The 27666-nt window shown below is 47.6% G+C and overlaps 1 protein-coding gene and 1 long non-coding RNA gene across 5 annotated transcripts in view; one reads left to right on the forward strand and one right to left on the reverse strand.

The window, feature by feature from the left end:
• Window positions 1–27666, forward strand: part of METTL24 (methyltransferase like 24) — a 147879-nt gene that overhangs the window by 23884 nt on the left and 96329 nt on the right. The window contains exon 1 of one of the 4 annotated variants that reach the window (XM_072831782.1): window positions 884–902. The exons of 1 other annotated variant lie outside the window; for it this stretch is intronic. Coding sequence is in view for 1 of the 3 variants with exons in the window: in XM_072831780.1 (XP_072687881.1) it covers window positions 24286–24582 (297 nt within the window). In the remaining 2 variants the exon portion in view is untranslated. Of the gene's footprint in view, window positions 1–883; window positions 903–24285; window positions 24583–27666 lie in introns of those variants that run through there. 2 more of the 4 variants (XM_072831780.1, XM_072831783.1) reach the window with 2 other exon arrangements.
• Window positions 19048–23141, reverse strand: LOC140636517 (uncharacterized). Its single transcript, XR_012033717.1, has 4 exons — window positions 22621–23141; window positions 21853–22257; window positions 20262–20566; window positions 19048–20075 (listed from the first exon to the last, which is right to left on the reverse strand). It is a non-coding gene; the product is annotated as an uncharacterized lncRNA (long non-coding RNA).

A 27666-nucleotide genomic window follows, 5' to 3' on the forward strand; every position in this document is an offset into this window, starting at 1 on the left:
ATATCCAAAGGGTTTTCTGCAAGTTGTTGCGGGGGGGGGGGGGGGGGGAACTACTGGGAAGAGGGGGAAATGTGTCATGATAAAATGAGTCTGGCAATTGCTGAAATAAATAAATCTAACCTGGCTTCTCAACACAGGTCTGCTCAGAGTTAATCTGTTCGTGTGTATTGTGAACACTCAGGAGGGTTTTGGCTTTAGTGAATGGTAAAGGAGGGGCTGCTCACTAAGATAAGGAAGCTTTGGAGAAATATATGTAAATTTTAATTTTAATTTTGGCAGGAGATGGCTTGTGTTTAGTGATAATAAGTTCTATTTCAGACATCCCAGGGTTGGGAGGAGGGGAGATGTGAAGTTGGCAATGAGAAGGTGGGAAAGAGGAAGCCCCCAGCATAGCTCCATTTTGCTGTTCACTGAATTTTGCATATGATTTTTCTTAAAGAGAACGTTCTGCTAGAGGAAGGAGAGAGGGAGAGAAAGGAGAGAGAGGGGAATGAGAGAGACAGAGAGAAAACCAGTGTACTAGATGATCTTCATCTTTCCTTGCAGTATTTAAAATCCTCCATCAAGTGTGCTTCTTCCCCATAGGTTTCCACCAGGGGGTGGTATTGTATCAGGTTCAGATAAATTGGTAAATTTGAAAATTGAGAAATGACTAGAAATGAAAAATGGATCCCAGCTGTGTGGAGTGAGTGTGCGATTCTTTTAAGGTTTGGGAGTTTATATGCCCCAAATGTGACTGTTCTCTTCAAAGTATTTGAGAAACACACAAGCGGGTTGACAACACGCACGCGCGCGTGTGCTCATCACAGTCTGTGAGAACTAATGTTATGGTAAAATGGCATTTGAAAGAGAGGACGTAAAATGTTTAATGGTTATCATGAAGATCAAGACTGCTGCTCAAGGTAGGTTTGGTTCGGTTGTGTTTACGGCGCTGTTAAGTGCACTCGTTTGCTCCTTATGCCCAGGTTTAGATCCTGCGGTGTTTCCATTCCAGATACACAGGCTCACGCTCTGTGCTGCTCTATTTGCTACTCTATGTCAGTCTGCATTTTATTTTTCTAGTTCAACTGGAAGACCCAAAGATTGAGGGCTTCTTGAGAAAATGGTCATGGCTCCATGCCCTGATTTCATTTTCACTAATTGCTAAATGTTTGCTCCCCGTGTCTCGTGGAGGTTTATTCATTTTGGTCAGCAGCTAGCTGCCAGCCTGGGCGGCACACTAGAATCACCTGGGAAGTTTTGAAAAAAATACTGATTTCCAGCCTGCTATGTTAAATTAGAATCTCTGGAGGGTGGTGTGGGACCCCCGCGTTGGCATTTGCTCAAACCTGCCCACAGAGTGTGAGCCGACAACGGCAGCTGAGAACTCTGGAGCACTCTTCCCTCCTTTCCTCCTGGGACTCCAGGGCCACCGTAACCCCTACCAGTGCCTGCCTTCTCCGTCATCTCAGGGCGTGGAGCTAGGAGGGATGTGCTCACGTGAGTGGTGCATCCTTTGGCGCTTCTGGGCAAGGTGGCCTGTGGAATTAGCCACCTCCCAGAGTGGCTCCCTAGAAATGCTGGGAATAACCTTGCTGGCTGCAGGTCAGCTGCCCAGAGTCAGCTGCCTTTGTCTGAAAGATGAGACACTGAATATACACATGGGTGATGGCCAGGCTATATATAAAAATAGAACTCTGACCCCCAACCTGTGGCAGCGGGCTCAGGAAACCAACTCCCTTATCCACAATAACCAGCCCAGGGAGCCTGCCTGCTATGGGTCGGACTTGCAGGAAGCCAGATTGCCATCTCTAGTAACAATCCAGAAAGCTGACCCATCTTTTTTTTTTTTTTTTTTTTTTAAGATTTTATTTATTTATTCATGAGAGACACACACAGAGAGAGGCAGAGACACAGGCTCAGAGAGCAGCAGCCTCCATGCAGGGAGCCCCAGGTGGGACTCCACCCCGGCAATCCAGGATCACACCCTGGGCCGAAGGGAGGAGCATAACTGCTGAGCCACCCCGACGTCCCTAACCAATCATTTCTGAAGCAATTGGCCCCAAATGGCCAGGACTTGGTTGATAGCTGACAGCTTCCCTAATTTGGGGCCCATTTTCAACTTAGGGCCAACTAGAGACAGCACGTACGCACCCCTAACCAATCACCCGGATGCCTCCCTTCTACTTAGCTCACTCAGCCTCCACTTAGGGCATACCTAAAGCCTTGTCTTTTTTTTTTTTTCCTACTTCTACAGCTGCCCCACTCTTCTCCCTGCCTTGGAGTCAAGGTGGCCAACTCCCTGGCTCTAGCAAACTCTGGATAAGTCGTCATTGTTTTTCGCATTTTGAGGGTCTTCATTTCCACAAAGATTTCCTGTTTCTGTAGGTTGTTGTCCTCCTTGGTGACCTGTGCCAAGGCCAGAGAATGGAGCACTCCCTCCCCACCCCACCCCTCCTCGCTCCGTTTTCTATTACAGACCTTTTAAAATGTTTTTCTGAACATGGAGAACAACCAATTTCCTTCTTAAAATCTCTGCTTTCAGGCATCTGACATTTGTGGCTGAGCTCAGGCCCGCTGTGCCTCTGACCCAGAGGGACACGGCAGCTTGGAGGGAAAGGGCCTTGCCAGCTGGGGGCTTCTTCAGAAGGCAGAGGTTATGTTCATACTTTTAGGCTTATATTCACTCAGGAAGAAGCTAAGCAGAAAGACCACAGCCCAGTAGGACACCGTTGTATAGAAGAAAGGCTATTTTCAAAAATGACATATTCTTCTTTTTATTGAAAAGACGCGTTCAAGCCAATTGATATTTGAACCAATTTTTCCCAATCCACTAAGAGCTTTTAGAGAAAGGGAAGAAAATAACGGTGGGATCTCCTCTGAGAGTTGCAGTTCTGTAGGGGAAAAACCTGTGCCAGGATTCTCCGAACTTGTCAGATTTTGAAATGAATGTAGCACTCTCAGTATTTTTTCTTGGTTCCTCTCATCTTTCTTCTTGAGAGTGTGAATGATGGAGACACATTTGAAACCTGTTTCCTCTGGGGATCATTCACTCCGGAAAAGCCGATTGAGATGTTTAAGTGGTCCCTTTCTTCTTGAAGAATCTCAGCAGTTTGCTACCAGGCCCGGGGGCTTTATTATCCTAAGTGACTTTGCTGCCTATAAATTACAGCCCTAAGTAGCCAAAGGGAATGAGTTAACCGGATCTCTGAAAGAATGTAACCAATGTTTCTTCAATTATTAGCAGAACAATTGACTTCCATCTGCTCAGGGCACCTGCCCACCTGGCCTGTAGCCACGCTACCCATGATGCCACCACTCAGAGCCTTGAATTGCAATTTTTACCCTGATGTAAAAATTTTTACCCTACCCTCAAATTTTGTATGTATCCTAGTATTTCCCTGCCTTGACCCGAGTGGTCTGGCAATGGACCTCAGCCAGTGTTGCAAATACTCCAAATGGTTTGCCCGCTGTGCCCAAACCCATTTTCTTGGGAAATCTGCTCAGATCCGGGGGCTCACTCTCGGGGAGCAGTATCCCCCATGCCCTGCCTCTCTGGTCACAGCTTATTGGATCAGAGGAAACCATCCGTTAGGTTTAGGTTCAGTTGCAAGTGAGAGAAACTCCCCCAAACAGTTGCTTAAACAAGATGGGCACGCATCTCTCCGTCCCGTAAAAGAAGCTTTGGATGTGGGCAGTCCAGCGCTGCTGCGGGGATTCCATCAGTCACCTGAGCTCTTCTGGTTCATACTCTTCTACCTCAAGAGTGTGGCTCTTGCGCTCTTGGCCCACAGGTCATCATGTCCAACCCCAAGGGAACGTCTCAGGAGACTCAAGCAACACTTTGGCTTATGTCTCACAGCTTGGGATTTAGCCTCAGGCCTACACTGAGCTTCAAGGGAAGCTGGAAATGTAGTCTTTTGGCTTGGTGACCCTGTGGAGGTTAAGGTTTTAGCAGACGTTGCTGGAAGTATCCAACTATAAACTGGGCGAAGCCAGTTAGAGTCTCAAGACTTTATACCAAGGGATTCTAAAACCGGTTCCAGGTGATGGCAGGCTCTGAAGACATGTAGGCTTGGGCCTACAGTTCATGTTGTTCAGGTTTTCACAGGGGGAGCCAGGCAAAGAGAGGAGGCAGAGAAGAGCAGGGAAGGAAGCCTAAGGGGCCATGAACTTATAGGGAAACATCGAGAATGATCTCGGGTCCTGACCCAGTCCAGTTTCTCATGAGGTCTGATGGGACAGTCAATTCTGCATTCCTCAGAAACGTCACATTTAAAAAAACTGCTTTTTGAAAAATCATGTATTAAGGAGGGAGAATGGATGAAGACTGGAGAGTTTCAGATTTCCCCCAAAGAAGTTATCTTTCCTACAGTAATTTCAATTAGAAGGATGCTTTTTATAGCCCTAAGACTAAAATCTAAACATCACGGGACAAGTCTAGCATTTGGTGGCTTTTAGCTTTTGTTTAAAAATCTTGTCCATGCTTATTACCTATCAGGGACATTTGGTATATCCTTATCTCCTTTACCTTTGTTATCACCTATTATTAGGGTAAACAAAGTCAAAACTACCGAAACAAAGCTCTTGTGTCGCTCAGGCAACAGTTTTTCTTATACGCTAGCTGCTGAGTATGTTATTAGTTCCTGGTCAAGCTCTCGTTGTAACCAATAGTGTTCTCAGTAATGCAGATTATATTCTTTAATTACTAGACTCGAGTTATGGCCAATTTGTATGGCAAAAGCTCATGCTGTAGGAGTAATGCCTGTATTTAATTTCCTGTCCACGGATTCCATGGGGGAAATACTTTATCATAATCCTCCTTTCTCCTTGAGCCCATTAGATTAGATTCTCTCCTTTCAATCAAAAACACACTTGTCAGTCAGCTTATAAAAAAACAAGTGGATCCTTGAGATGGGAAAACAGATTCCAACTATTCACTAGACCAAGGGTTGGCAAACTGCTTCTGTAAAGGGCCCAGTAGTAAAGATTTTAGGTTTTGCAGACCATTCAGTCTCTGTTGCAACCACTCAACTGTGCCACTATAGTTCGAGAGCAGTGAGATATTTTGTAAACAATGGTCATGGCTGTGTTCCAATAAAACTTTATTTACAAAAATAGGCAAAGGGTCAGATTTGGCATCAGGGCTAGAGCTTGCCCTGTCCTAAACTATAACCTTCATGTGGGCAGAAATATTTCTGATTCATTTAACATTTTCTATTCAACTCCAAACACGAAGCCTGGTACTAGATAAACATTTGTTGAATCACTGGGTGAGCAAACTATCAATGTGGCATTAGTAGACAGATTATCTCAGCTTAAATTTGAAAAAAAAAATACTACTAAGCCTCATTCAACAAGCTCTTTTGTTGGCTTTCTAATTGATTTTCCTTAAAAACTGTGAAAGTATATCTACTGCTAATATCTCGCAGCTTATGTACCACAGAGAACACAGTCATGGCCTGGATTCTGAGGCAACTGGATGATTTAAGCAGCCAGAAGGCATAGGACAAAGGAAATTTTCTTAGAAGCAGAGTCTTTACGTCAGTGCTCTCATCCAGGCTGCACATCCCACTGGCATTATTCTACTAGGCTGGGCCCAGGAAGGAACGTAAGACTGTCCTCTGGTAAGGGAATGGGTGAAAGCTATGTCCTTTCCCTGCTTTTGTGATCTCTGCAGCCTCTAGCCTGTTGTGCCCGGGATTTTTTTCCTACTAAGAGAGGAATGAGAGAAAAATTTTTAAAAAATGGGCCTAGAGTCAGGAAACTGTATTGGCAGAAAGCCTTCTGGGCAAGCTCAATACCTTGTCTCAGCTTGGACCATCCCATCTTGACCCCCAAATCCCGTTGTCTGCCTTGCCCGCTGATGGCACCCTTAGTGTGTCTGGTCTTCTCCCATGGTTTGCCTTACTTTTGCACCCACTCAAATGTGAGTTAGCTTTCCTGAACAAAATTCTATTTGACCGTCTGGACCAGAGGTCTTCAACCCTGACTGTGCATGGGAAAAAACAAAACAAAACAAGAATTTGATAACCTATGCCTACCCACAGACCAACAGAATTATCAGCTCTTGGGTGGGGATAGCAGGCATCAAAATTTTAAAAAGTATCCCCCACCCTCATCTCGGTGATTTTAATGTGTAACCAGGATTAAGACACACTGATCTAGATTTCCAATACTGGCTGTGCATCACAATCACCTGGGAACTTATATTCATTCAATCATGGGAGACAGAGAACACACATACATACCCTAATGTACAGAGGTATTAAATGCTACACAGAAAAATTTTTATTATATTTATTTTTTCAATTTTTATTTTTTAAAAAAATTTTAAACAGGGAGGATTAAAGGCTACTGTTTTATACAGAGTGGTGTGGTTAGGCCTTTCTGAGCAGGTGGCTCTTGACTGGAAGCCTAAGGAAAGTGAGGGAATTACAATCCACGTGAATATCTGGGAGAAGAATATTCTAGACAGAGGGAAGAACAGGTGAAAAGGTCCTGAGTGGAGCGTGGGAGAAGTGGAGTGTGCTTGGCCTGTATAAGGTACTGCAAGGAGGCCAGTGTGTCTGGGTGCAATGAGCAAGAAGGAGAGTGGGAATACATTAGGTCAGAGGTCAGGTCAGATTGTTTAGGACTGGGGGCCAGGATGAGGATTTCAGATTTTGTACTAAGTGCCATGGGAAACTATCAGAGGGTTGAGAATAAGGGAATACCATGATCTGATTTTACTCTGGTTGCTGTGTGGAGAAGAAACTGAATGGAAAGCCAAGAAAGCAAAAAGGGAGACAGTACTGAGAGAGGCATTGCAATGATCTGGGGAAAGAGGAGGGTAGCTTGGACGAGGGTGGTGGAAGGAGTAAGAAGTGGCTGGATTCTGCATATATATATATAAATGGGATTGGCTAATGGATCTTGGAGGATGTGAAAATCAAAGAGGAGGTAAAGCTAACTCCAAGGTTTGTGGTCTGAGCATCTGGATGAACAGAGCTGCTATGCTCTGAGAGGGAGAACACTGATGGGGAAGGTTTAGTTGGAGGGTGGGAAGTATAAAAAATCAGAAGTGTTGGGCGTGTTCAATTATTAGACACCCAAGGGGAGATGTCGAGGATGCAGTTGGATGTATGAGCCTGGAGTTTAGGGACAGGCCCAGAATGGAAGTGCAAACTTGGGAGTTACCAGCATATTTAAAACTATGGTAGTTGATGACTATGGTAGAAATGACTTAAAAAGAAAAGGAGATACTTGAGGGGAGAGAAAGAAACTAACATTGATTAAGCACCTACTATAGACTAGGTGCTTTTTACATGTACTAACTCTAACATTTTACAAGTTAGAGATATTACACTTCCCATTTTATACCTGGAAGGATTAAAGTTCAAAATTTAAATAACATGTCCAAGTTCACACAGTTAGCAAATGGTCAGAATTTGATCTGGTTTTACCTGGTTCTGAAGCCCATACACTTTCACTGTCCCTCCCTTCCTTCCTTCCTTCTTCTCCTCTTTTCTTCCTTCTTCTCCTCTTTCCTTCCTTCCTTCCTTCCTTCCTTCCTTCCTTCCTTCCTTCCTTCCTTCCTTCCTTCCTTCTTCCCTCCCTCATCCCTCCCACCTCCCTTCCTTTCTTCCTTTCTGAGGTATAATTTATATATAGGAAGGCATATAAAAGATAGTTGTATAGTTTACAAAATACACATATACTTAATTATCACTCAGATGAAGATATGGAATATTTACAATACCTCAGAAGGTTCTCTCATGCTCCTCCCACTTTACATCTCTCCAAAGGTAACCACTTGTGACAGTTAATTTAATAGTCACCATCATGGGATGCCCATCATATCTGTGTATGTCTGTGACAGTGTTCCTGGAAGAGATTATCGTGTGAATCAGTAGTCTCAATGAAGTAGATTGCCCTCCCCAGTGGGTGGATATCATCCAATCCACAGAGGGCCTGAGAGGAACAAAAAGGTACATGAAGGGAAGACTTGCCCTCCATCTGTCTCTTTCTCTCTCTTTGCCTGACTACTGGAGCTGGGACATCAGTCTTCTCCTACCCTTGGTGCTCCTGGTTCTCAGGCCTTCAGACTGCGGCTGGAATCTACACCACTGGCTCCTAGGTCTTCAATCCACTCCACTGGCTTTCGGGTCTTTACCTGGCACAGTGCAGACTGTGGGACTTTTCAAGCTCCACAATCATATGAGCCGGTAGTCAGAGTAGGGGCTTTTGGAGGTCAGGTGATCAAGGGAGTATTAGCTCAGGTCTGTCTCACAGTGGGCCCAGTAGATCCCCAAACCCACCGCATGATTATCTCTCCAGTTCTGGAATGTGTTAATTGGAATAGATCGACTCAGCAGCTGGCAGAGTTCCACGCTGGTTTGCTGACCTATGGAGGGCTATTATGGTGGAAAGGGTCAAGTGGAAGCCACTAGAACTGCCTCTACCTGGGAAAATAGTAAACCAAAGGCAGTATTACATTTTTGGAGGGATTTCAGAGATAAGTGCCACCATCAAGGACTTGAAAGTTGCAAAGATGGTGATTCCTACCATCTCCTCATAATTTAACTCATCTGTGTGTCCTGTACAGCAGACAGATGGATCTTGGAGAATGACGTGGGCTACTGTAAGCTTATTCAGGTGGTGGCTCTATTGCAGCTGCTGTACCACATATGGTTTCATTGTTTTAGCAAAGAAGTAGGTCCCCTGTTAGTAGTCAATAGTTATGTGACTGTTGAGCTGGCAAATGCTTTTCTCTCTGTCTCTGTCAATAAGGTTTATTAGAAACAGTTACTTGCAGCTGGCAAGGCCAGCAATGCACCTTCACTCTGCTACCTCAAAGGTATATCAACTCTCCAGCCCTATGACATAATTCAGTTTGCAGGGACCTTGATTGCCTTTCCCTTCCACCAGACATCATGCTGGTCCATCATATTGATGACATCATGCCGATGGGACCTGGTGATCAAGAAGTAGCAACTTCCTTAGATTTATTGTTAAGACATTTTTGTGTCAGAGGGTGGGTGGTATACACCTGACAAGAATTCAGGGGACCTCTACCTTAGTGAAATTTCTGGTGTCTAGTAGTTGCATGTCACGATATCCCTTTTAGGTGAATGAAAATGATTGCATCTGGCCCCTCTTAAAACCAAAAAGGAGGCCCAACATCTAGTGGGCCTCTTCGGAATTTGGAGGCAACATATTTCTCATTTGGGTGTATTTCTCTGGCCCATTTACTGAGCGACCTGAAAAGCTACTAGTTTTGAGTGGGTCTAAAAACAAGAGAAGGCACTGCGACAGGTCCAGGTTGCTGCGTTAAACTGCCCTTGCCACTCAAGCCATACGATCCAGTAGATACGTCCGTGCTTGAAGTGTCTGTGGCATAGGGATGCTCTTTGGAAACTTTGACAGGCTCTTATAGGTAAACACCAGCAGAGGTTCTTAGGATTCTGGAGCAAATCCCTCCCATCCTCTGAAGATAACTGCTCTGCTTTTGAGAAATAGCTCTTGGCTTGCTACTAAGCCTTACTAGGGACTGAAGACTTAATCATGGACTACCAAGTTACCATGAGACCTGAGCTGCCCAACATGAGCTGGGTGTTATCTGACCCCCAACTATAAAGTTGAGCTTACACAGCAGTACTCCATCATCAAACGTAAGTGCAATGTATGCAACTGGATGTAAGCAGATCCTGAAGACATAATTAGGTTACATGAAGAAGTGGCCCAAATGCCTATAGTCCCCACTCCTGCTACACTGCCTTCTCTTTCCCAGCCTGCACCTGTGGACTCATGGGGAGGTGCTTATGATCAGTAGAGGAGACGTTTCAGGCCCAGTTTACAGATGGTTCTGCATGGTATGCAGGCACTACTTGAAAGTAAACAGCTACAGCCCCTTCCTGGTACATTCCTGAAGAACAGCGGTGAAGAGAAATCCTCCCAGTGGGTAGAACTTTACCGAGTTGTTCGCTTTGCTTGGGAGGAGAAATGGCCAGTTGTGTGATTATCTTCTGATACATGGGCTATAGCTAATGGTCTGGTTGAGTAGCTGGGACATTGGAACGTGATTGGAAAATTAGTGGCAAAGACATTTGGGGAAGAGGTATGTGGGTAGACCTCTCTGAATGTGAAGATATTTGTGTCCCATGTGCATCGCTTACCAAAGAGTGACCTCAGCAGAGGACGATTTTAATAGTTGAGTTGATAGGATGACCTGTTTTGTGGATACCAACACGCTTCTTTCTCCAGCCACCACTGTCATTTCCAAATGGGCTCATGAACAGAGTGGCCATGGTGGCAGAGATAGAGGTTATGCACGGGCTCAACAACATGGTCTTCCGATCACCAAAGGCAACCTGACTATGGCTACTGCTGCCAAGGTCAATCTGCCAGCAGTGGAGACCAATACTAAGTCCCTGATAGGACACCTGCCACCTGGTGACAGGTTGAGTACACTGGACCACTTCCAGCATGAAAGGGGCATGTTTTGTTCTTACTGAAATAGACACTTACTCTGGATATGGATTTGCCTTCACCACACACAATGCTTCTGCCAAAACTACCATCTGTGGACTTACAGAATGCTTTATCCACCGTCATATTATTCTACACAGCATTGCTTCTGATCAAGGAACTCACTTCCTAGCAAAAGAAGTATGGCAATGGGCCCATGCTTATGGAACTCACTGTTCTTATCATGTTTCCCACTCATCCCGAAGCAGCAGAGAAATGGCCTTTTGAAGACTCAGTTATAGTGCTATGTAGGTGGCAATACCTTGCAGAGCTGGGGCAAGCTTCCCAGAAGGCTGTCCTATCTTCTGAATCAGCATCCAGTATATAGTGCTATTTCTCTCATAATCAGGATTCACAGATCCAGAAATCAAGGGGTGGAAACGGGAATGGCAGTGCTTACTATTACCGTTAGTGACTCACTAGCAAAATTTTTGCTTCCTCTTCCCATAACTTAGTCTCTGCTTGCCTAGAGGTTTCAGTAGTTCCAGAAGTAGACATAATGATCTTTTTGAACTGGAAGTAAAGATGACCACCCCATCACTTTGGGGTCCTCTGAATCGGCAGGCAAAGAAGGGGGTTATGGTATTGCCTGTGTGATTGATCCTGGCTACCAAGGCGGGGGAGGCGGGAATTGGACTAGTCCTCCACCATGGATGGAAGGAAAAGTTTGTTTGGAATATAGGAGATCCTTTAGAGTGTCTCTTACTATTACCATTCTCTGTGACTAAGGTCAGGAGTACAACAACCCAGTCCTGGCAGGACTAGTGGCCCAGACCCTTCAGGAATGAAGGTTTGGGTCACCCCACCAGGTAAAGGACCATGACCAGCTGAGGTGCTTGCTGAAGGCAAAGGGAGTATGGAATGGATACTGGAGGAAGGTAGTTTTATAAATACTGGCTTCAACCTTGTGACCAGTTATAGAAATGAGGACTGAAATAGTCAGGAGTATGCCACCTTATGTTGTTATGAGTAAAGGTGTGTGTCGTGTGTGTGTGTGTGTGTGTGTGTGTGTGTGTACATACATCTATTTGCAGCATAGTAATCAATGTTTATGGTTTTGGTTTTGGGGCATTGAGAAAAAAAAAATTGAATTTTGTCCTTTTTTTCTTTACCTGAGCCTGGGAAAAGTGGAAGGCACTTGAAAAAATGTTTCACAGAAAGTAGTTAAATAAAGGTATGTAATATTTCCAGACTGGTCTTCCGTTTTCCTGATTCATTTGGAATACAATGTAGTAGAATTGCTCAACACTTCTTCCTTTTTATAATGTGACTTTTTGTCCTGTGGAGACTTGAAAGCTGAAAACTACATTTCCAAGACTCTCTTAACGGTGTTCCATATGTGATTTAGGCTCTTTGGGACTGGTGCATTTCTATGAAACTTGGATTTGGAACTGAGTAAAATGTGGAAAGAGGCAGGGCCAGAAACATCCACTCCTGCTGGAGCAGATGGTGGCAGAGGCGTCACAGCTCCACATCAACTACTTCCTGAGTCGGCTGCACCCCATAGCAATAGCAGCTACTTTCCCAACAATGGCAGAGGCGGTTGTGAGCTGTTCTAGGTAGCTGGGTCAGCACCTGCTCCTCTACTTTCCCATGATTTAGGAAGCCACATAATACTTGGAAATAGGTACCTTTCTGCTTTCATGAACTTAAGGGTAGCATCTGTTGTCTGCAACTGAATGTTCTACAGCCACCATGGTGGTGCTGAGAAGCCACCACCGTGCTCTGCACCACTCAGTCCCCAGGGCCTGGTAGCATGCAGCCCTGTAATCAGGATCAGGTCAGCGGGTAGGTCGCATGGGTGGCTCCCAAGCTGAGTGACTACAGGGGATGCCCTCTATCCCCTGAGTTTCTGGCCCTCCAATTTCACTTGAAATGCAACTCTGAGGATTTCATTTCCACACCCCTCTCCAAACTGTTGCTGTGTGCCTCACACCCCCGTTGGACCATCTCTTGTAATACATACTGATTTTTAACGTGATGGGATTTCCTCTCCGTCTGGCTCCCTGGGCATGATAGGTTGTGGGAGAGAATCTGCCTGCAGGATGGGGAGGGAAGGTGTGTCAGAGTCTGAAAGGAGAGGAAAAGGAGGCAAAAATATTTAGGAAGCTGTAGCTCCCTAAGCAGATCCCCGGGACTTACAACTTCGTGTGACTGTTACGCAGATCCCAGTTGAGAGTTGGTTCTGATAATGTAGAATTTGGGTGGGAAGCGCTGTGGAGTAGAAGGTGGAAGCGTCTGGGACATCCACACGTATCGGGGCTCTGCTGGAGTTGGAAGTGCCTGTCGACAGAGGTGTGGTGTGCGGAGTGTGGACACGTCGAAGGTACATTTTGCTGAGGGTGGGTCGCGCCTTTTCCTGTTAGGGCTAAAGGAAGAGGAGATGCTCGTATGCAGAGATGCGAAGGAGGTATGTGAACAGCGGGCAAGGCATTTGCTAGTTCTTTCATTTGGAGGGACCCAAAGAATAGGGGGATAGGAAGGGAGAAGGGTAACGGGACTACCTCCACTGTCAGACCACGCAAGGCCGCTGGAATCTCTCTTCTGACTAACCCGGGGAGGCTTTGGAGGGCTGGTGCCATTCTGCTTTGCTCTTTGTCACTCATGTATTAAATACTTCTGGGCTTCAAGTTGGAATGATTGTAAAGAGCTATTCAGGGACAAGGGAGCCGCCTGCTTGGTCAGCAGAATCCCGGGCTTTTAATGGGAGAAGGCTGTGGGCTGGGATCATTACGAGTATTTTAAAGTTCCAAAGAACAAGCTTATCCACAAAGCATTTCTGCAATCTTTCCTAGGAGAATTGGAAACACTTTCACAACTATCTAATTTTAATCTTTCCAACATCCTTGTGAGGTAGGTAAGAAGATATATTCTTACACTTTTTCCTTTTTTTTTTTTTTTAACAGATCATAAAATTTCATGACAAGTAGTTTCCAAAGAAACCACGTGGGGCCAAAGCGTGAAGCCAGTCAGAGCAGTCTGTCTGCAGAGAGCAGAGCTGCTATTCTTATTGCCGAAGCATTTTGTTTAGTCTGTGCTTTCTTCTTTTTATTCGGCCCTTATGGCTATTGATGGTCTTCCACGTAGTAACGCAGGACTTAGCATTGACCTATAACATTCAAAGAGTGTTAATTATGAAGGCTTTCCTACGGTTCTGACACCAGACTGCATACAGAATATGTGTTTTTTTAAAATTAATTAATTTATTTTTTGCCAGGTACTTAGGTTTCAGAGTTGCAGAAAATTTCCCTGATACATGAAGCTGTTGAACCTTAGGAACCGCCTTTTGTTCAGCAACTCAAAAGGCCTTTTCTGGAGCATGAACTGCTAATGAAAGGCAGAATTAAAAAAAAAAAAAAGAAAAAAGAAAAGAGAAAAAAAAGAAGACATTGCTAATCATTCTCTTCCTAACTTCTATTGTCTGAGGAGAGAAATAATTCTATTGATCTGCCCAGCTCAGATTTACCCCTGTCGGTAACAAAGACTTAATTTCCAACAGTGGTGGGTGAATAATAGACGAACAGCCAATTTATCCTGGGATGTTAAAGCCCGAAAGATAATGGAACTTCTCTTTGTTTAACATGGGATTTGAAACAAGCTACACAGAAATAGTTGTATTTCATTAGAGCATGGAGGTCGACAAGATGAAGACTTTTATGTAAAAAAGGGTTTCTCTGCTTTAGAGAGACCTGATGGTGACAGATTGTGGATTTAGTTTTGATTTTTATTTATCAGTGACACCTTACGGTATCTCCTTTTCGTGTTTAATTTGTTAAAGCAGCTCAAGGCTGGAGGACGCTCGTGAAATCAGCACCCTTTTGCTTTTGAACCAGAATTAGGCAAAATGAAGGATTTGGTTACATGCAGTGCCAGTGCTCACCAGTTACAATAGCAATCTCACCCTTCTGAAATCGAAGGCTGGCATATGATTGTATTTTGTGGTTCGCGAACTATTTTCATCATTGCCCACCAAACTTAGGAGGACAAAATCAAGATTATCTTGAGAGTTCATCGGCTTTTAAGGGTTTCAAGGAAAAGACACTTTAGACACTTGGCTATCCTACAGCAGTGCTCTGAGGCTATTCCCAGTGCCTTCTGTGAGGCTGCAGCCAAAGCAAGAGGATTTATCCTGAAGCAATTATGCTGCACCATCACCTAATTTTGTGTGAAGAACATGCACAGGTGGGCAATGGCCACTGAATTTTGTTAGATCTCTGCGTTCAAGCCTTATAGAATTCTATCAACTTCTGAGAGGATGAAACCACTGCAGTTTTGGGTAGAAAGGAAAGGCAGAAAAAGGTGTGGGGAAGAGTCCTCTTTCTGCATTCAGAATTTTACATTCAGAAGACGTAGACTCAAGTTTTTTCACTGTCAGTATATCTGATGTTTTGTGTTTCACTATTTGGTACTATTTTCATTTTGAGGTCTATAAGGTGGAGGTTTGGGAGTGCCCTGATCTGCATGCGTTCTTAGGGTCTATAAAGGTCTTAATCAGGTTCTACCTTGAATCCATCCAAGTATCTTCTGCTCACAAACCATCAGCAACTCCCCATTGCTCATTAAAGAAAATCCAAATTGCTCGGCTTGCTCCTTTCCAAACCTGTCCACGACCTCCCCATCTCCAGGACTGGGCGATCCTTTCAGGCAGTTAAGAATAGCATAAGCAAAGGTCTAGAGGCAGGAAAGGGCAGTGGGGGGTTGGAGTATAGCCAGTGGGGGTGCCTGGCTGGATGGGGGGTGCCTGATGTTTGGGTTCATATACACCGCATCCAGCATGGCAGGGTGCTCCGAACCTACGGTTGCACACATTTCACTGAGCTCCTCTCTGTGCAAGACACTGGTTACTGCAGGGAGGCAAAAATAAATAATTCACCATGCCCATCCCCGCATCCGCATCCGCCGTGGGACTTAGGCTGGTGAACAATTGCTGCCGGGAGAGTTAGGTGCTGGGATACCTGGGGGCCAAAGTCAGAGCAATAACTGGAATTTGTTTCCTGGTTTTTAATATAACAATTCCCCCCACCGCACCCCACGTGAGAGGCTGAATTAAAGAACCCACAAAGATGTTAAAATAAGAGCCGCAGCTAATAAAAACCTATTCCAGTGATCTCATACTTTGCGGTTGAAGCAACTAATGGGAGCCACACACCCACAGTGTTAGCAAGGCGTGGAAACCGTCCCCCCTTCTTTGTGGTCCAGCTTAGAGCCGCCTTTCTCCTGCCCGCCCTTTGTGAGGGCAGCTCATTCTCCGGCTTCCTGTCCTCCTGGCAACAGCAGCATTCTCGCAGACAGCTTTGTGTCCTCTCCCTGAGCAACCGTCTAAGTCACCGGGGGAGTGGGGGTGGGGGACAGAGGAGGGACACAGATCCAGGCCTCCTCCCTCCCTGCAGATCCTCAGGGGGCCTCTGCTCGGGAACATTCCTTTAGGAGGTGTCAGGGGAGGGGGCACGTGTGCTCCGCGATGGCCTTTGTGTCAGGTGCAAGGTCAGATCAAGTGAGTGGGACCTGCACGCTGTCCTAGGGGCGGCGATGGCCCTGGCAGGGAACTCGGGGCCCCGCTAAAAGCGGAGAGGAGAACTCCGAGGGGAGAGCGGAGAGCGGCGTGTGCTTCTCTGGGCCCCAGAGCCGCAAGGGAGGAAGGGCACGTTTAGGACCTGCCCGGCAAGGCGGGAAGGAAGAGACCCTCGGTTCCATTGGATCGGGCTGCTTTCCCAGAAATTGTGGAAAGCTTAGAAGGACACTCCCTGGCCTGGGATGACCGTCATGGAAAAAGGCAGGGGGCTGGGTGGGCAGCACAGGCCCCAGGTGCGGTTTTCATTGCCCCTCTTAGTCGGGCCAGTGCAGGCCGTGAGCCCAGGCCCCAAGCAAACCCGTCAACGCGAAGGCAAGAGGAATATGACCCAGTGCAGGATGAAAAGCCATGTCCTTTCTGACTTCCAGTGAGCAGTCGTGACACTTGGCATACTCACGGTGGCACTTCCTATGGGGCAGGCACGGGAGTCTCGGTTCTTTACATAGACCCACTTATTTAGTCATTACATAGGAAGCTACTATTATTATCCCCATTTTTTAAAAAAGACTTTATTTATTCATGAGAGACACACACAGAAAGAGAGAGAGAGAGAGAGAGAGAGAGGCAGAGACCCAGGCAGAGGGAGAAGCAGGCTCCCTGCAGGGAGCCCGACGCGGGACAAGATCCCAGGACTTTGGGACCATGACCTGAGCCAAAGGCAGACACTCAACCTCTGAGCCACCCAGGCGCTCCTATCCCTAATTCACAGGTGGGGAAACCGAGGCACGGAAAGGTAAGGTAACTGGTATAAGGCTACACTGCCAGTGAGTAGTTTAAGGGAAGCCTACCTTACATTAGGGTCTTTTGCTTCTCACTGACTTTTTGGCTTTGTTCCTTAATCTACCTTCCCGAGACCACGTCTCCTTAACTCTCCGGGGTCCCCTGAGCTGAATGGCATTGCAGCCCGGCTAGTGCTCCCGGGGCGGGAGGGCAGGCAGGCAGGAAGGAGTCATGGGAAGAAGAGAACAGCTGGCCCTGGGGCTCCTGAACTTTTGAATTCTGAAGCCCCTTTGTTAAAACTTAAAACTTTCTTAGTAAGTGTACTTAGAGGCTTGAGGGGGAATATTTGCACCCACAGATACATGGTCACCTTGAAACAACCACTCCCTACATCCCACCCCTGAGCCTCAACAATTTCCATGGCTGGGGGACCTCTGTGCCAAGACTGCTAACAGTTTAGCCGTGGACCACCTGAAACACGTTAAAATAAAGATTGGGGGTGGGGGGGCTCGCCTCTGTTAATCTCTGGAGGTGGGGCTTCTGACCTACATTTAAGCAGCTCCCCAGGTGGTTCTCACACACGCTTGAGTCTGAGAATCCCTGCGTCATGATCTGAAAATAATGCAGTTTGTATGCTTTCTCCGGGGCTAGAGCCGTAATGTGATGAGAAAGTAAAATGGCTTTTGACCTCGGGATTTTTAATATATTCACAAGCTAAGTTGAAATGACAGAGCCTGAAGATTTTTGCCTTTGGGCATGCTGAGCTTCACTTTATCCTGTCAGTTCCCTGGTGATCTTTTCTGACCTTAAAAGGTTTTTTTTAAGCCCTTGACTTTGGGAAAATCTCAACCAGGAATGTTTCCGACTTCAAAGTGATCTGTAGCTGGGAGATTATTTCTGGCATGTGTCATAATGAGAAGATGAGCCAAGGGTGAGGGAGGGGAAATGCTCCATAGGTGGTCCTATGAAATAGGCCGTGTTTTGATAATTCTTAACCTGAGCTGCTTTATTGTCATAAAACCCAGGACTGGCTCATTGTGAGAGTTAACGTCTGTAAATAAATTTATCTAATGATGTCTCACATGTGTTTTCAGAATCCAGTCTGTGTGTGTATGTGTGGAGTGTGTCTCTTTTGAACTTCCTGTCTGGGTTGAGGGTTTACCTAAGAGCCATCAGCCCCCATAATTTCTACCCCATCCACGTACTGTCCTCCCCATATGCACATCTTTGGTTTTAGTTCCTCTTTTCCACTAGCTTACACAAAGCATTCCCTGCTTTTTCCCAAGTCCCTCGGGTAAAAAAGGTACCAGGTTGGAGGTAGTACCTTTGAGTCATCCAATACAGGTTTGAGTATGATTCTTTTTTGGGGGTAGGATGGATGAGCAACAGGTGCTGGGAGAAATGTGCTATCTTGGGTCTGACTTCAGCCTGGTTGGGTGTGATGTCGGTTGTTTGTCAACAGTTCCCGAGATGTGCTTGAGGCCCATCCCATGCAGGGCATTGCAGCCATACAGAGGTAAGACTACGCTGTATGTTTGAGAAACAGCCTAGGAAGAGGAAAGATAAAGCAAGTCCACATGTGCTAGCGTAAGTTAAACACCGGGAATGGGAGGACACAGCTTTTGGAGATTCAGAGGAAGCAGGATAGGCTCAGGATCTCTCTCCCAGGCAGGTCAGGGCATTAGGCCATTCCCCAGGCATTTTCCATAAGGCTAGCTCAGAGCCAGCTTTATTAGGTTGTGGACCAAGCAGTGATGTGATTTTAGGCAGGGCTCCCGGACCCAAGCAGCAGTTCCAGTGTCTGTGAGTCTATTACAGCTTTGCTCTTCTAGGTCTTGGACGCTTTCATCTTGGTTGAGCTCTTGCTTTACCATGATGTTGAACTGCTATCTTAATATTCAGCTACGTCCTTAGGGTGGGGAGGATGAAACGAATGGACACAATCCTAGAGATGGGCACTTGAGGGGGAATCAAATGTGGGTTCTAGCGCAGTGAGAGCAGAGTGGGAGGGAACTAAAAATAGACTGCTTGGTTCATCTGTCTGCCAGAGGCTGGCTCAAGCTATTTTTTGAGGTTTCCCACTGATAACAACAAGGGAATAGTGGATGGACTTTCAGTGGGATTGATTCAGGCTTTTTTGGTGGATTGAAAAATTAGTAATAGCCCTTCATATCAAAAGACCTACAATTTTGCTTGAACTTAGTAATTCTACTCTTAGGAATTATAACTAATTACAAATGCACACAGATTTGATTTATTTGTCCCTCTTTGTTTCAACAGTTATTTATTGAACGCATACTATATTTCAAAAACAGTTCTAGGAACTGGGATTGTAGAAATAACCGAAGCGAAGTCCCGGAACTCATGGAGCTTCCCTTGTAGTTGGGAAAGATGATAATAAACAAGGCATCAGGTTGCCGAATCTCACAGGCAGTTTTTCAGCTCACATTTTATTAGACCTCTCAGTGTCTTCCTTCTAGAAATACTTTCTTCACGTGGTTTCTGGGACATCACATTCTGTTCCTTTACTTTCTACCTATTTCGGTGCCTATTTGTTGATTCCTCATCTTTTTTATCGTAAATTAACGGACCTGGAGAAATCAAATATTTCTTCGCTCCTTTATTTAACATCAATATGCCCATGATCTAAAATATATATTTCCAGCCCTCACTCCTCCCCTGAATTCCAGTCCTTAAATGGGACTGTCTACCTACTCGACATCTCCACTTACATGTCTGATAGGCTTCCAAAATTTAATGTGACTGTCAAAATCAAACTCTTGATTTTCCATCCCAAGTTACTCTTAATTTTAAATCTTTTCTTTCTTAATTAATGGAAACTTGTTCTTGCAAGTACTCAGAAAAATCCTTGGAATCATTCATGACCTCTTTCTTTCCCTTCAGTCCATCTCAGATCCATCAGATTTAGCTACAAAGATGTCCATCACAGTATTGTTTACAAAATGAAAACTCAGAAATGATCTAATTGCTCAACAGCAGAAGATTGGTTAGATCATAACACATGTGGCCATTAAGAATTGTGTTACAGGTTAACAGGTTACTGTTTAATGACATTTTTACTACAGAAAATTTCAAACGTGCTCAATTATAGAGATCTGTGAACCCCAGCATCCAGCTACAACAATTATAAACTCAAGGTTCTTCCTGCTTCATTTATACCCCAAGTCATCTCCCACTGGATTGTTTCTAATCAAATCTCAGACATCATATGATTCAATAGCTAAATATTTGTATCACAGACAAAAGCAGATTATAAAGAAATATGTAGGGATCCCTGGGTGGCGCAGCGGTTTGGCGCCTGCCTTTGGCCTAGGGCATGATCCTGGAGACCCAGGATCGATTCCCACGTCGGGCTCCCGGTGCATGGAGCCTGCTTCTCTCTGCCTGTGTCTCTGCCTCTCTTTCTCTCTCTGTGACTATCATAAATAAATAAAAATTAAAAAAAAAATAAATAGTATACTGTTTTCATTTTTGTAAACTATGCACATAGAAGTCTTACAGGACAGCTTTCTCTGAATCGTGGTACGCGAATGATTGTTGACATCTTCTTTTGCTTTGTGTATATTCTCCTCAAAGAGCGTGTATTACATGGATGGGGTGGGGGTGGGAGTGGGGGAAAGATGCTGATGCTAGATGTTCTAGTTCTATTCCTTTCTAAATTTGATTACTTTAATTCGGGCAGGATACTTCACAGTGAAAGGGAAATAATCACTTTGGAGAGGTGAAGAGCCTCGTCTCTTGGCTTCTGTTTTCTCTTTGGACAGTCTGTAATTAAAAGTTGCCATATTAACATCTGTTGTTACAGTAAGGTTTCTCAACTTCAGCTCTATTGACATTTGGGGTTGGATAATTCTTTGTTGGAGAATACCATTCTTTGTATTCGAGGCTATCTTGCAGCATACCTGGTCTCTCCCCATTAGATGCCAGTTGCATCTTCCTTCCATCCTCACCCATTGTAGCAACCAAAAATGTCTCAGAAATTGCCAACTATCCTCGGGGTGGCAAAATTACCCCTGATCAAGAACCACTACACTACAGCATGTGTGCTAATTTAAATGTATGGTGTCCACGAGATTAGCAATAAAAATGATCTCTTTTACTCATTTTGTGGCTGAAACCTCAAGAAGGATAATTTGTGATCTGATGAAAACTGCTTTTGTGATTTGCTGACCTGCACATTTAAGTAACCAACCTACAACTCAGTGGTTAGTGATTATCTGCATTTTTGAAACATATCCAGAAACAAAACATGACAAGTTCAACTCTGCGAGAAAAGCCAACATGAATGAAAGATTTCTTGTCAGCTAAGGCAGTGATCAGTGATCAGATTGTCCTCACCGGCCTACCAACAAACCCATTTCACTATTGGTTATCATCCACAACACAGGGAAAAGTGTGGAAGTTATAAATGGGACATTTCTTCCTAGAAAATTAATGATGCTGTGGTACACATAAATAGTTCCTTTTTATTAGTAATAAACACATAGAGACAGTCCGGAAAGATGAGGGAAAAGAGCATTTAAATATTGCACTTCATCTGGTTTTTTCCCTCATAATGGAAACATTATTAGAGAATCACAGAAATGAGATAAGGGAAAATATGAGGTCATCTTGCCCATTTTCTTCAAGAGCTACACTGTTCTGTGTGCCCCCTCCCACCTCCAGTCCAGATTTTATTAAATGTCCCCATTTTCATAATATAGGATACTCCTCATGTTTTCCCTCTGGAGAGTAACTCAACCATGAGCAGAGTGCATAAGTTAGTGATATCATAATCTTCAAAAGATTATTTCTTTAGTTAGGGGCTGTGCGTCGGTTGCATAGAAAATAAAACCTCTAGCAAAGTCTACATCAGACATTGGTGATTCAGGTTCATCGAAAACAATATGCATAGTGTCTTAAACAGTTTTACACCACTATACAACCTAATGGAGTACATTTGTGAGTCTTAGTAGTTGGGTTTTTTTCCCCCCACTGTTGGATACTCCTCTAATTCTAGACAATGTATAAGATATTTATAAATCGCCTTATCCCTTCTTATGTTTACCTACTTTGGAATCAATGCTTCAATTTCATTTTTCATGATAACATCCAGGGTTTTCTTTAATGGGAAAAAAAAGAAAAGAATTACCATCAAATGAGTACCTTCTGGGAGCCATGTATTATTTAGGTTACTGAACATTTAATATTTTATGCAGTCTTTGTACCCTACCAGACATCTAGGTCTATTTACACATGGGAGAAGGGAGGCTGAGAGAGGTTAAGTACCTCGTCCCAAGTCTCACAGCTTCTGAAAGGCAGAGTCCTGATTCAGCACATAGTTCAAGTCTGACACCCAAATTCGTTATTTAAATAGTCACAGGATGGGAGGTTTTCCCTAAAAATTTGTATCAGGAAAATGTACTTGCTTGGATTCTTTAAAACAAAGCTAATCTGCGACAGCTGGAGGGCTGCATCTAAGAAAAAAAAAAACCCCAAAGTCCATCATAATGAAACAATCAGGAGCCTAAGGACTGATGTGGCCCAGGGAACGGACTAGATGGGGTTGTTAGATGCAGAGAAATAGCTCAAGTGCTTTGTAGAGTGACAAAGAATAGATTGGGTCTTAGTTAAATTAGATTTTTAGAGAGGCGGGCTCCTGATGGCAGATTCCTGAGATTGGGGGCGGGGGGGGGGGGGGAGGCTCCAGTTGTCCAGGCCGCAGGGTGTCCGGGGAGGGGGCAGGCGAGTGGGGGGTAGCCTCACGTGGAGGTAAAGGAAATCAAAGTGTAGCGCATAAAAACACGTGGCCACACCCAACCCAAACCCTAAGCCCAGACCTCCTCTGGGTTGTGGGAAAGGATCCTTAACAATCGCAAATGAACAGTCAGCGCCGGGCTTCAGGCTGTGAGCGTTCAGGCTGATTAATTAAGGTCAAGGTGGTGATGGAAAGACCAGCTGGGGAGCATTTTGCCGAAAGATAAATTCGTCCTTTTGTATCTCTGCGAGGCAGCAGGGCAGGGAGGGGTGTGTTTGGAGCTAAACTGATTTACATCAAGCCCCGGTAACTTCTGTTCTCTCCCCGCCGTCAGATGTCGTCGCTGGCGGTCCCTCCCCTTCACCCCCACACATTGCATAACGCGGGGGGAGGCCCGATGGCTTCGGGCAGGATTCAGAGATGGGATGGCTCTTAATTCGGGCGCTGCTCCGGCCGCCCCCTCCCGTCGTTCTCGGGGGGCAGAAGCCGTACCGCGGGGCCCGAGCGCGAGGTCTTCTCCTGCGCATCCCCGCGCCCAGCCCGCCGCGCACCTGCGGCCACGCGACCGCTAGAGCGTGACGTCACCCCCGCACCCCGTTAGGAATGCGCCTTTCCCCGCCAGCCCCCCAGGCTCGGAGGCCGCCCCCCGGGGACGCCCGCCCCCGCCCCCAGGGCTCGGAAAGTAGCTCGTCCCCCCCCAGGCTCTGGGGTCTCTCCCCTCCCCGGGGACCCCCGCCCCCCAGGGCTCGGAAAGTAGCTCGTCCCCCCCAGGCTCTGGGGTCTCTCCCCTCCCCGGGGACCCCCGCCCCCCAGGGCTCGGAAAGTAGCTCGTCCCCCCCAGGCTCTGAGGCCTCCCGCCTCCCCGGGGACCCCCCGCCCCCCAGGGCTCGGAAAGTAGCCTCTCCACCCCCCGGGCTCGGAGGCCGCCCCCGCCCCGTGACCCCCCGCCCCCCAGGGCTCGGAGGCTGCCCCCCCCCGTGGCCCCTCGCCCCCCAGGGCTCGGAAAGTAGCTTGTCCACCCCCCGGGCTCGGAGGCCGACCCCCCCGTGGCCCCCCGCCCCCCGGGGCTCGGAAAGTAGCTTGTCCCCCCCAGGCTCGGAGGCCGCCCTCCCCGGGACCCCCGCCCCCAGGGCTCGGAAAGTAGCTCGTCCCCCCCAGGCTCGGAGGCCGCCCCCCCCGGGGACCCCCGCCCCCAGGGCTCGGAAAGTAGCTAGTCCCCCCCCAGGCTCGGAGGCCGCCCCCCCCGGGGACCCCCGCCCCCAGGGCTCGGAAAGTAGCTCGTCCCCCCCCAGGCTCTGGGGTCTCTCCCCTCCCCCCCCGGGGACCCCCGCCCCCCAGGGCTCGGAAAGTAGCTCGTCCCCCCCAGGCTCTGGGGTCTCCCCCCTCCCCGGGGACCCCCGCCCCCCAGGGCTCGGAAAGTAGCTCGTCCCCCCCAGGCTCTGAGGCCGCCCCCCCCCGGGGACCCCCGCCCCCGCCCCAAGGGCTCGGCAAGTGGCCTCTCCACCCCTCCAGGCTCGGAGGCCGCCCCCCCCCGGGACCCCCTGCCCCCGCCCCCAGGGCTCGGGTTCCGGCCGCGCCCGCGCCCCTCGCCCCTCGCCCCTTCCCGCGGCCCGGGCGCTCGGCGGGGCGGGAGCGGTTACGCCCCGAGGCCGGCCCGGCCGGCGGGGAGGGAGGCGGGTCCGGGCGCGCCGGGGCCGCCGGGCAGTTCCCTCGGCGCGCGGCTCGGGCCCGCGGGGCCGCCTGCCCCATGGCGCGGGAGCGGCCGCCCGGGCGGGGCTGCGGGGCCCTGCGGCGGTGCGTGCTCGGCGCCGCGCTGCTGCTTGGCCTGCGGCTGTGCGCGGAGCTGCGGCCCCCCCGCGCCCCGGCGCCCGCTCCCCGGCCGCCCCCGCCGCCGCCCCCGCCGCCCGCGCCCGGCCCGGCCCGCGGCGCCAGCAGGAGGCAGGTGACCTACGTGCGCAGCGGCCGCCGAGCGCCCACCGAGGCCGGCGGGAGCGGGACGCCGGAGCCGGGCTGCTGCGCCCCCCGCGGGCGCCCCCGCCGGAAGGTCAGTGCGGCCGCCGCGACCTCGGGCCCTGGAGCGACGCCCGCGGGCCGCCCCGGGGCCTTCAGGGACCCCCGCACCCCCCCGCGGGCCCCGCCCGTGCCCGCGGCGCCGCGCCTGCCGCCGCCTCCCGCACCTGCTGGGCCTGGCGGCGCCCGGGGCGGAGCACCCAGCCCTGCCCTCAGGGCGCTTGCAGTCTAGGAGGTGAGGGTGTGAGCCGGGCAGACCCCAAAGCGGTTGGGGGTTGGCCTGCAGGCTCCGCTTCCCCTGGTGGACCTGCGCCCTGAGTGGCTTGCCCTCGGCCCCCGCGGCCCCCCGCGGCCCCCCTCCAGCCTCCGCGCCTGCAGTGCCACCGCCCGTGTTGCAGGGGCCTGGACGCTCGAGGCCGGAGGTGCCAACCTCGGTTTGCCTTCCAGGCCCCGGTAAGGCCGCGCTTCCTGCCGCATTAACTTCCTGGCTCGCACCTCCGCACCCGGGACTGGCTCAAGTTTGACCCCAGGGTGCTAAGCCGCTGGCCTCCCTACCCTTTTGGAGCTCAGTGACCTACTAGGCACTGGGGATGAAAAGATGAGGAACTGCGCGGTGAGCCTGCCCGGGCCTCCTACCCACAGCCCCTTGTGTCCGTCGCCCTCACCGCCTGCCTTTGGAGAGATGGAAAACCCTTCCTTTGCCTCGGCTGCTTTCTTTCGCTTCTCGGTCTAACCTGCTTTTCCGGGTCACACTCCACCATTTGTCCCCTGCTTTCCGTGCCCCCCTCCCTTGCCTCTGACCACCATACCACCTGCATCTACAGGGTAGATAACCCTGTAGCTCCCAGGCCAGGGTTATCTACCTTCCTAGATAACCTCAAACCCTTTTTTTTTTCTGTCCCTGAAACCTCACCTCCCAAGTCTTAAGTGGCTCTTCCACTCCCTTCGTCATGCTCCTAACGCACTTTCCATGGCACCGTGTAATGCCTCCAACACACATTTGCCAAGGGCTTCCCAGGTCCTAGATGCTGTATCAGGTGCTGGGGGCACAAAGGGAGGTCAAAGTCTGGTGAGGGAGGCATTCAGCTTAGGCCTCCAGTAATGTGACCAATGGTGTGTATTAAGGTCTTGAACTCTGGCCGAGGAGTCAAAAAAGGCTGTGAGGGGACGTTTGACCCAGGACTTATTTCTTAAAAGTGCAATTTCTTTTGTTTCTCTCCATGTCCTCAGACGTCCCTTCAACCCCACCCCGATGTTTTCCTCTCACATCCGCCCTCAGCCTCTGTTGTTTCTGTTGTCACCTGTCCAAGAATCAGTCTTAAATCTTGGTCACCACTTCAGACAACAGTATCTGTAACTGGAGCCTGTCCTGCAAATGGAAAGGGTTGGAATGCACAGACTCAGAGGGTCACTCGGGAGGAAGTTTACATCCATCCCCTTTGGGAGTCTGCTGTATTGATTCAGGCTGGGGAGGGTGGTAGAGATGGAGGGATGAGGAGGGGTCCGATTCTGGATCTGTTTTGAAGATGAGGGAGGGAGGAGAGGAAAAGTTTTCCTTGTTCAGCTTTTGGTTTTGGAGGGGAATGGCTAGAAATCAGGAAGTTGGCTTTAAACATGTTGAGTTTGAAATGTCCTTTAGACTTCCAAGTGGAAATGTCAAACAGGCATGGGGCATAGGGGTCTAGAGCTGGAGGAAACATCCAGGCTGAAGAAAGAGAGATATGGGAGCCATCAGTGTACAAGTTGGACTAGAGCCATGAGACTGTAGATCTACTAGGGAGTGAGGGTGGCTAGCAGAAATGAGCCATCTGGGTCTGAGCCCTGAGGCTCAGCTTTATTCAAATTAAATGAGGAAAAAACCAAAAGGAAATATGTGGATAGAGTCTGGTGTGTTAGAAGCACTCACTAATCGTAGCTTCAGGGGTCACGAACCTGACCTGAGTCTTCAGCCTCAGCCATTCCCCAGGTGTTATTTGTTGTAACCTGTGGAAATAGGTTCCTTGAGCTTATGCTGATCCTCACTTGGGAGGCCCTCATCCTCCTTTCTCATATGATTCACGGCCTTTCTGTCCTTGAAGGTTCAGGTCAGGAGTCATCACCTGGAAACCTTCCCGTAATGATTGTACTTCCAGGCTGGTCTCTCCCCCAGTTGGGAATGACAACAGAAGTGCATTCTGATTTGTGAGTTGTTTTGTACATGTTGTGATAGTTTGCCCTCACGGTTGTATTTCCCAGAAAAGGATTGTATTTCCCAGAGTGGCAATACCCAGGAATTGCTTACTCCCGAGACACTGATAGGTAAAAAACAAAACAAAACGAAACAAAAACTATCTTACTATTTCAGCCTATTTTGCGTGACTCTAGATGTCTTTGGTTAAAAATGTATATTAAAAAAATGTATAAGAAGGAACTGAGCTTATTGTTTTGAAAATATTGATTTTTTTTTTTAGCCTCCTAAGGAAGAACTGTCCCTGGATTTCCTTTTCCCCAGCTATCTGTTTATTTATTTACTTTTTTCCAAGCTATTACATTCTAACTTCCTCACATTCCTAGATAGTGGGAATCTTGAATTTGTTTCATTTCCCCATTTTTTCAGTTGAGTTAAAATGTTCCTCAAAGCTGAAAAGACCAGTTATCTAATCTGTTCTCCCACTTCTGGGAACAGTTTGAGATCCCTTATCTCCCTGGGGACAAATCTGGTTCCATTTTTAGCCTCCTATCAAGATGTGAAATGTAAGCTCCACGCACCCATTAAATAATTGATATAATTAAAGTTTGGAAGTGCTGTGTTAAAAACCTTGGATCCTATTTTATTTAAATTTTGTTTGTTGAGAATAATTGGTAAACAATGTTATTTCGGTTTCCGGTTACTTTGTGGAAGGCACCTACCAGATTGGTGAAGGAGAAGTTCCATTCTATTTTGAGGATGGCTTTTGGGAACGGATGAAAACCTGCATGAAATAATTGGGTTGCCGAGGGTTTCTTGTCAACGTGCTTCCTTTGCAGGTGTTAGAGGCACAAAAATTCAGCAATTACATTGCCACTTTAATCACAGCTTATGCTTCTCTTAAAGAAAATAATCTGTTATAAAAAAGTGTAGTCCTCATGTAATTCTTTC

The sequence above is a fragment of the Canis lupus genome, chromosome 7 (assembly GCF_048164855.1).
Source record: "Canis lupus baileyi chromosome 7, mCanLup2.hap1, whole genome shotgun sequence".
In the NCBI taxonomy this organism is placed as follows: domain Eukaryota; kingdom Metazoa; phylum Chordata; class Mammalia; order Carnivora; family Canidae; genus Canis; species Canis lupus.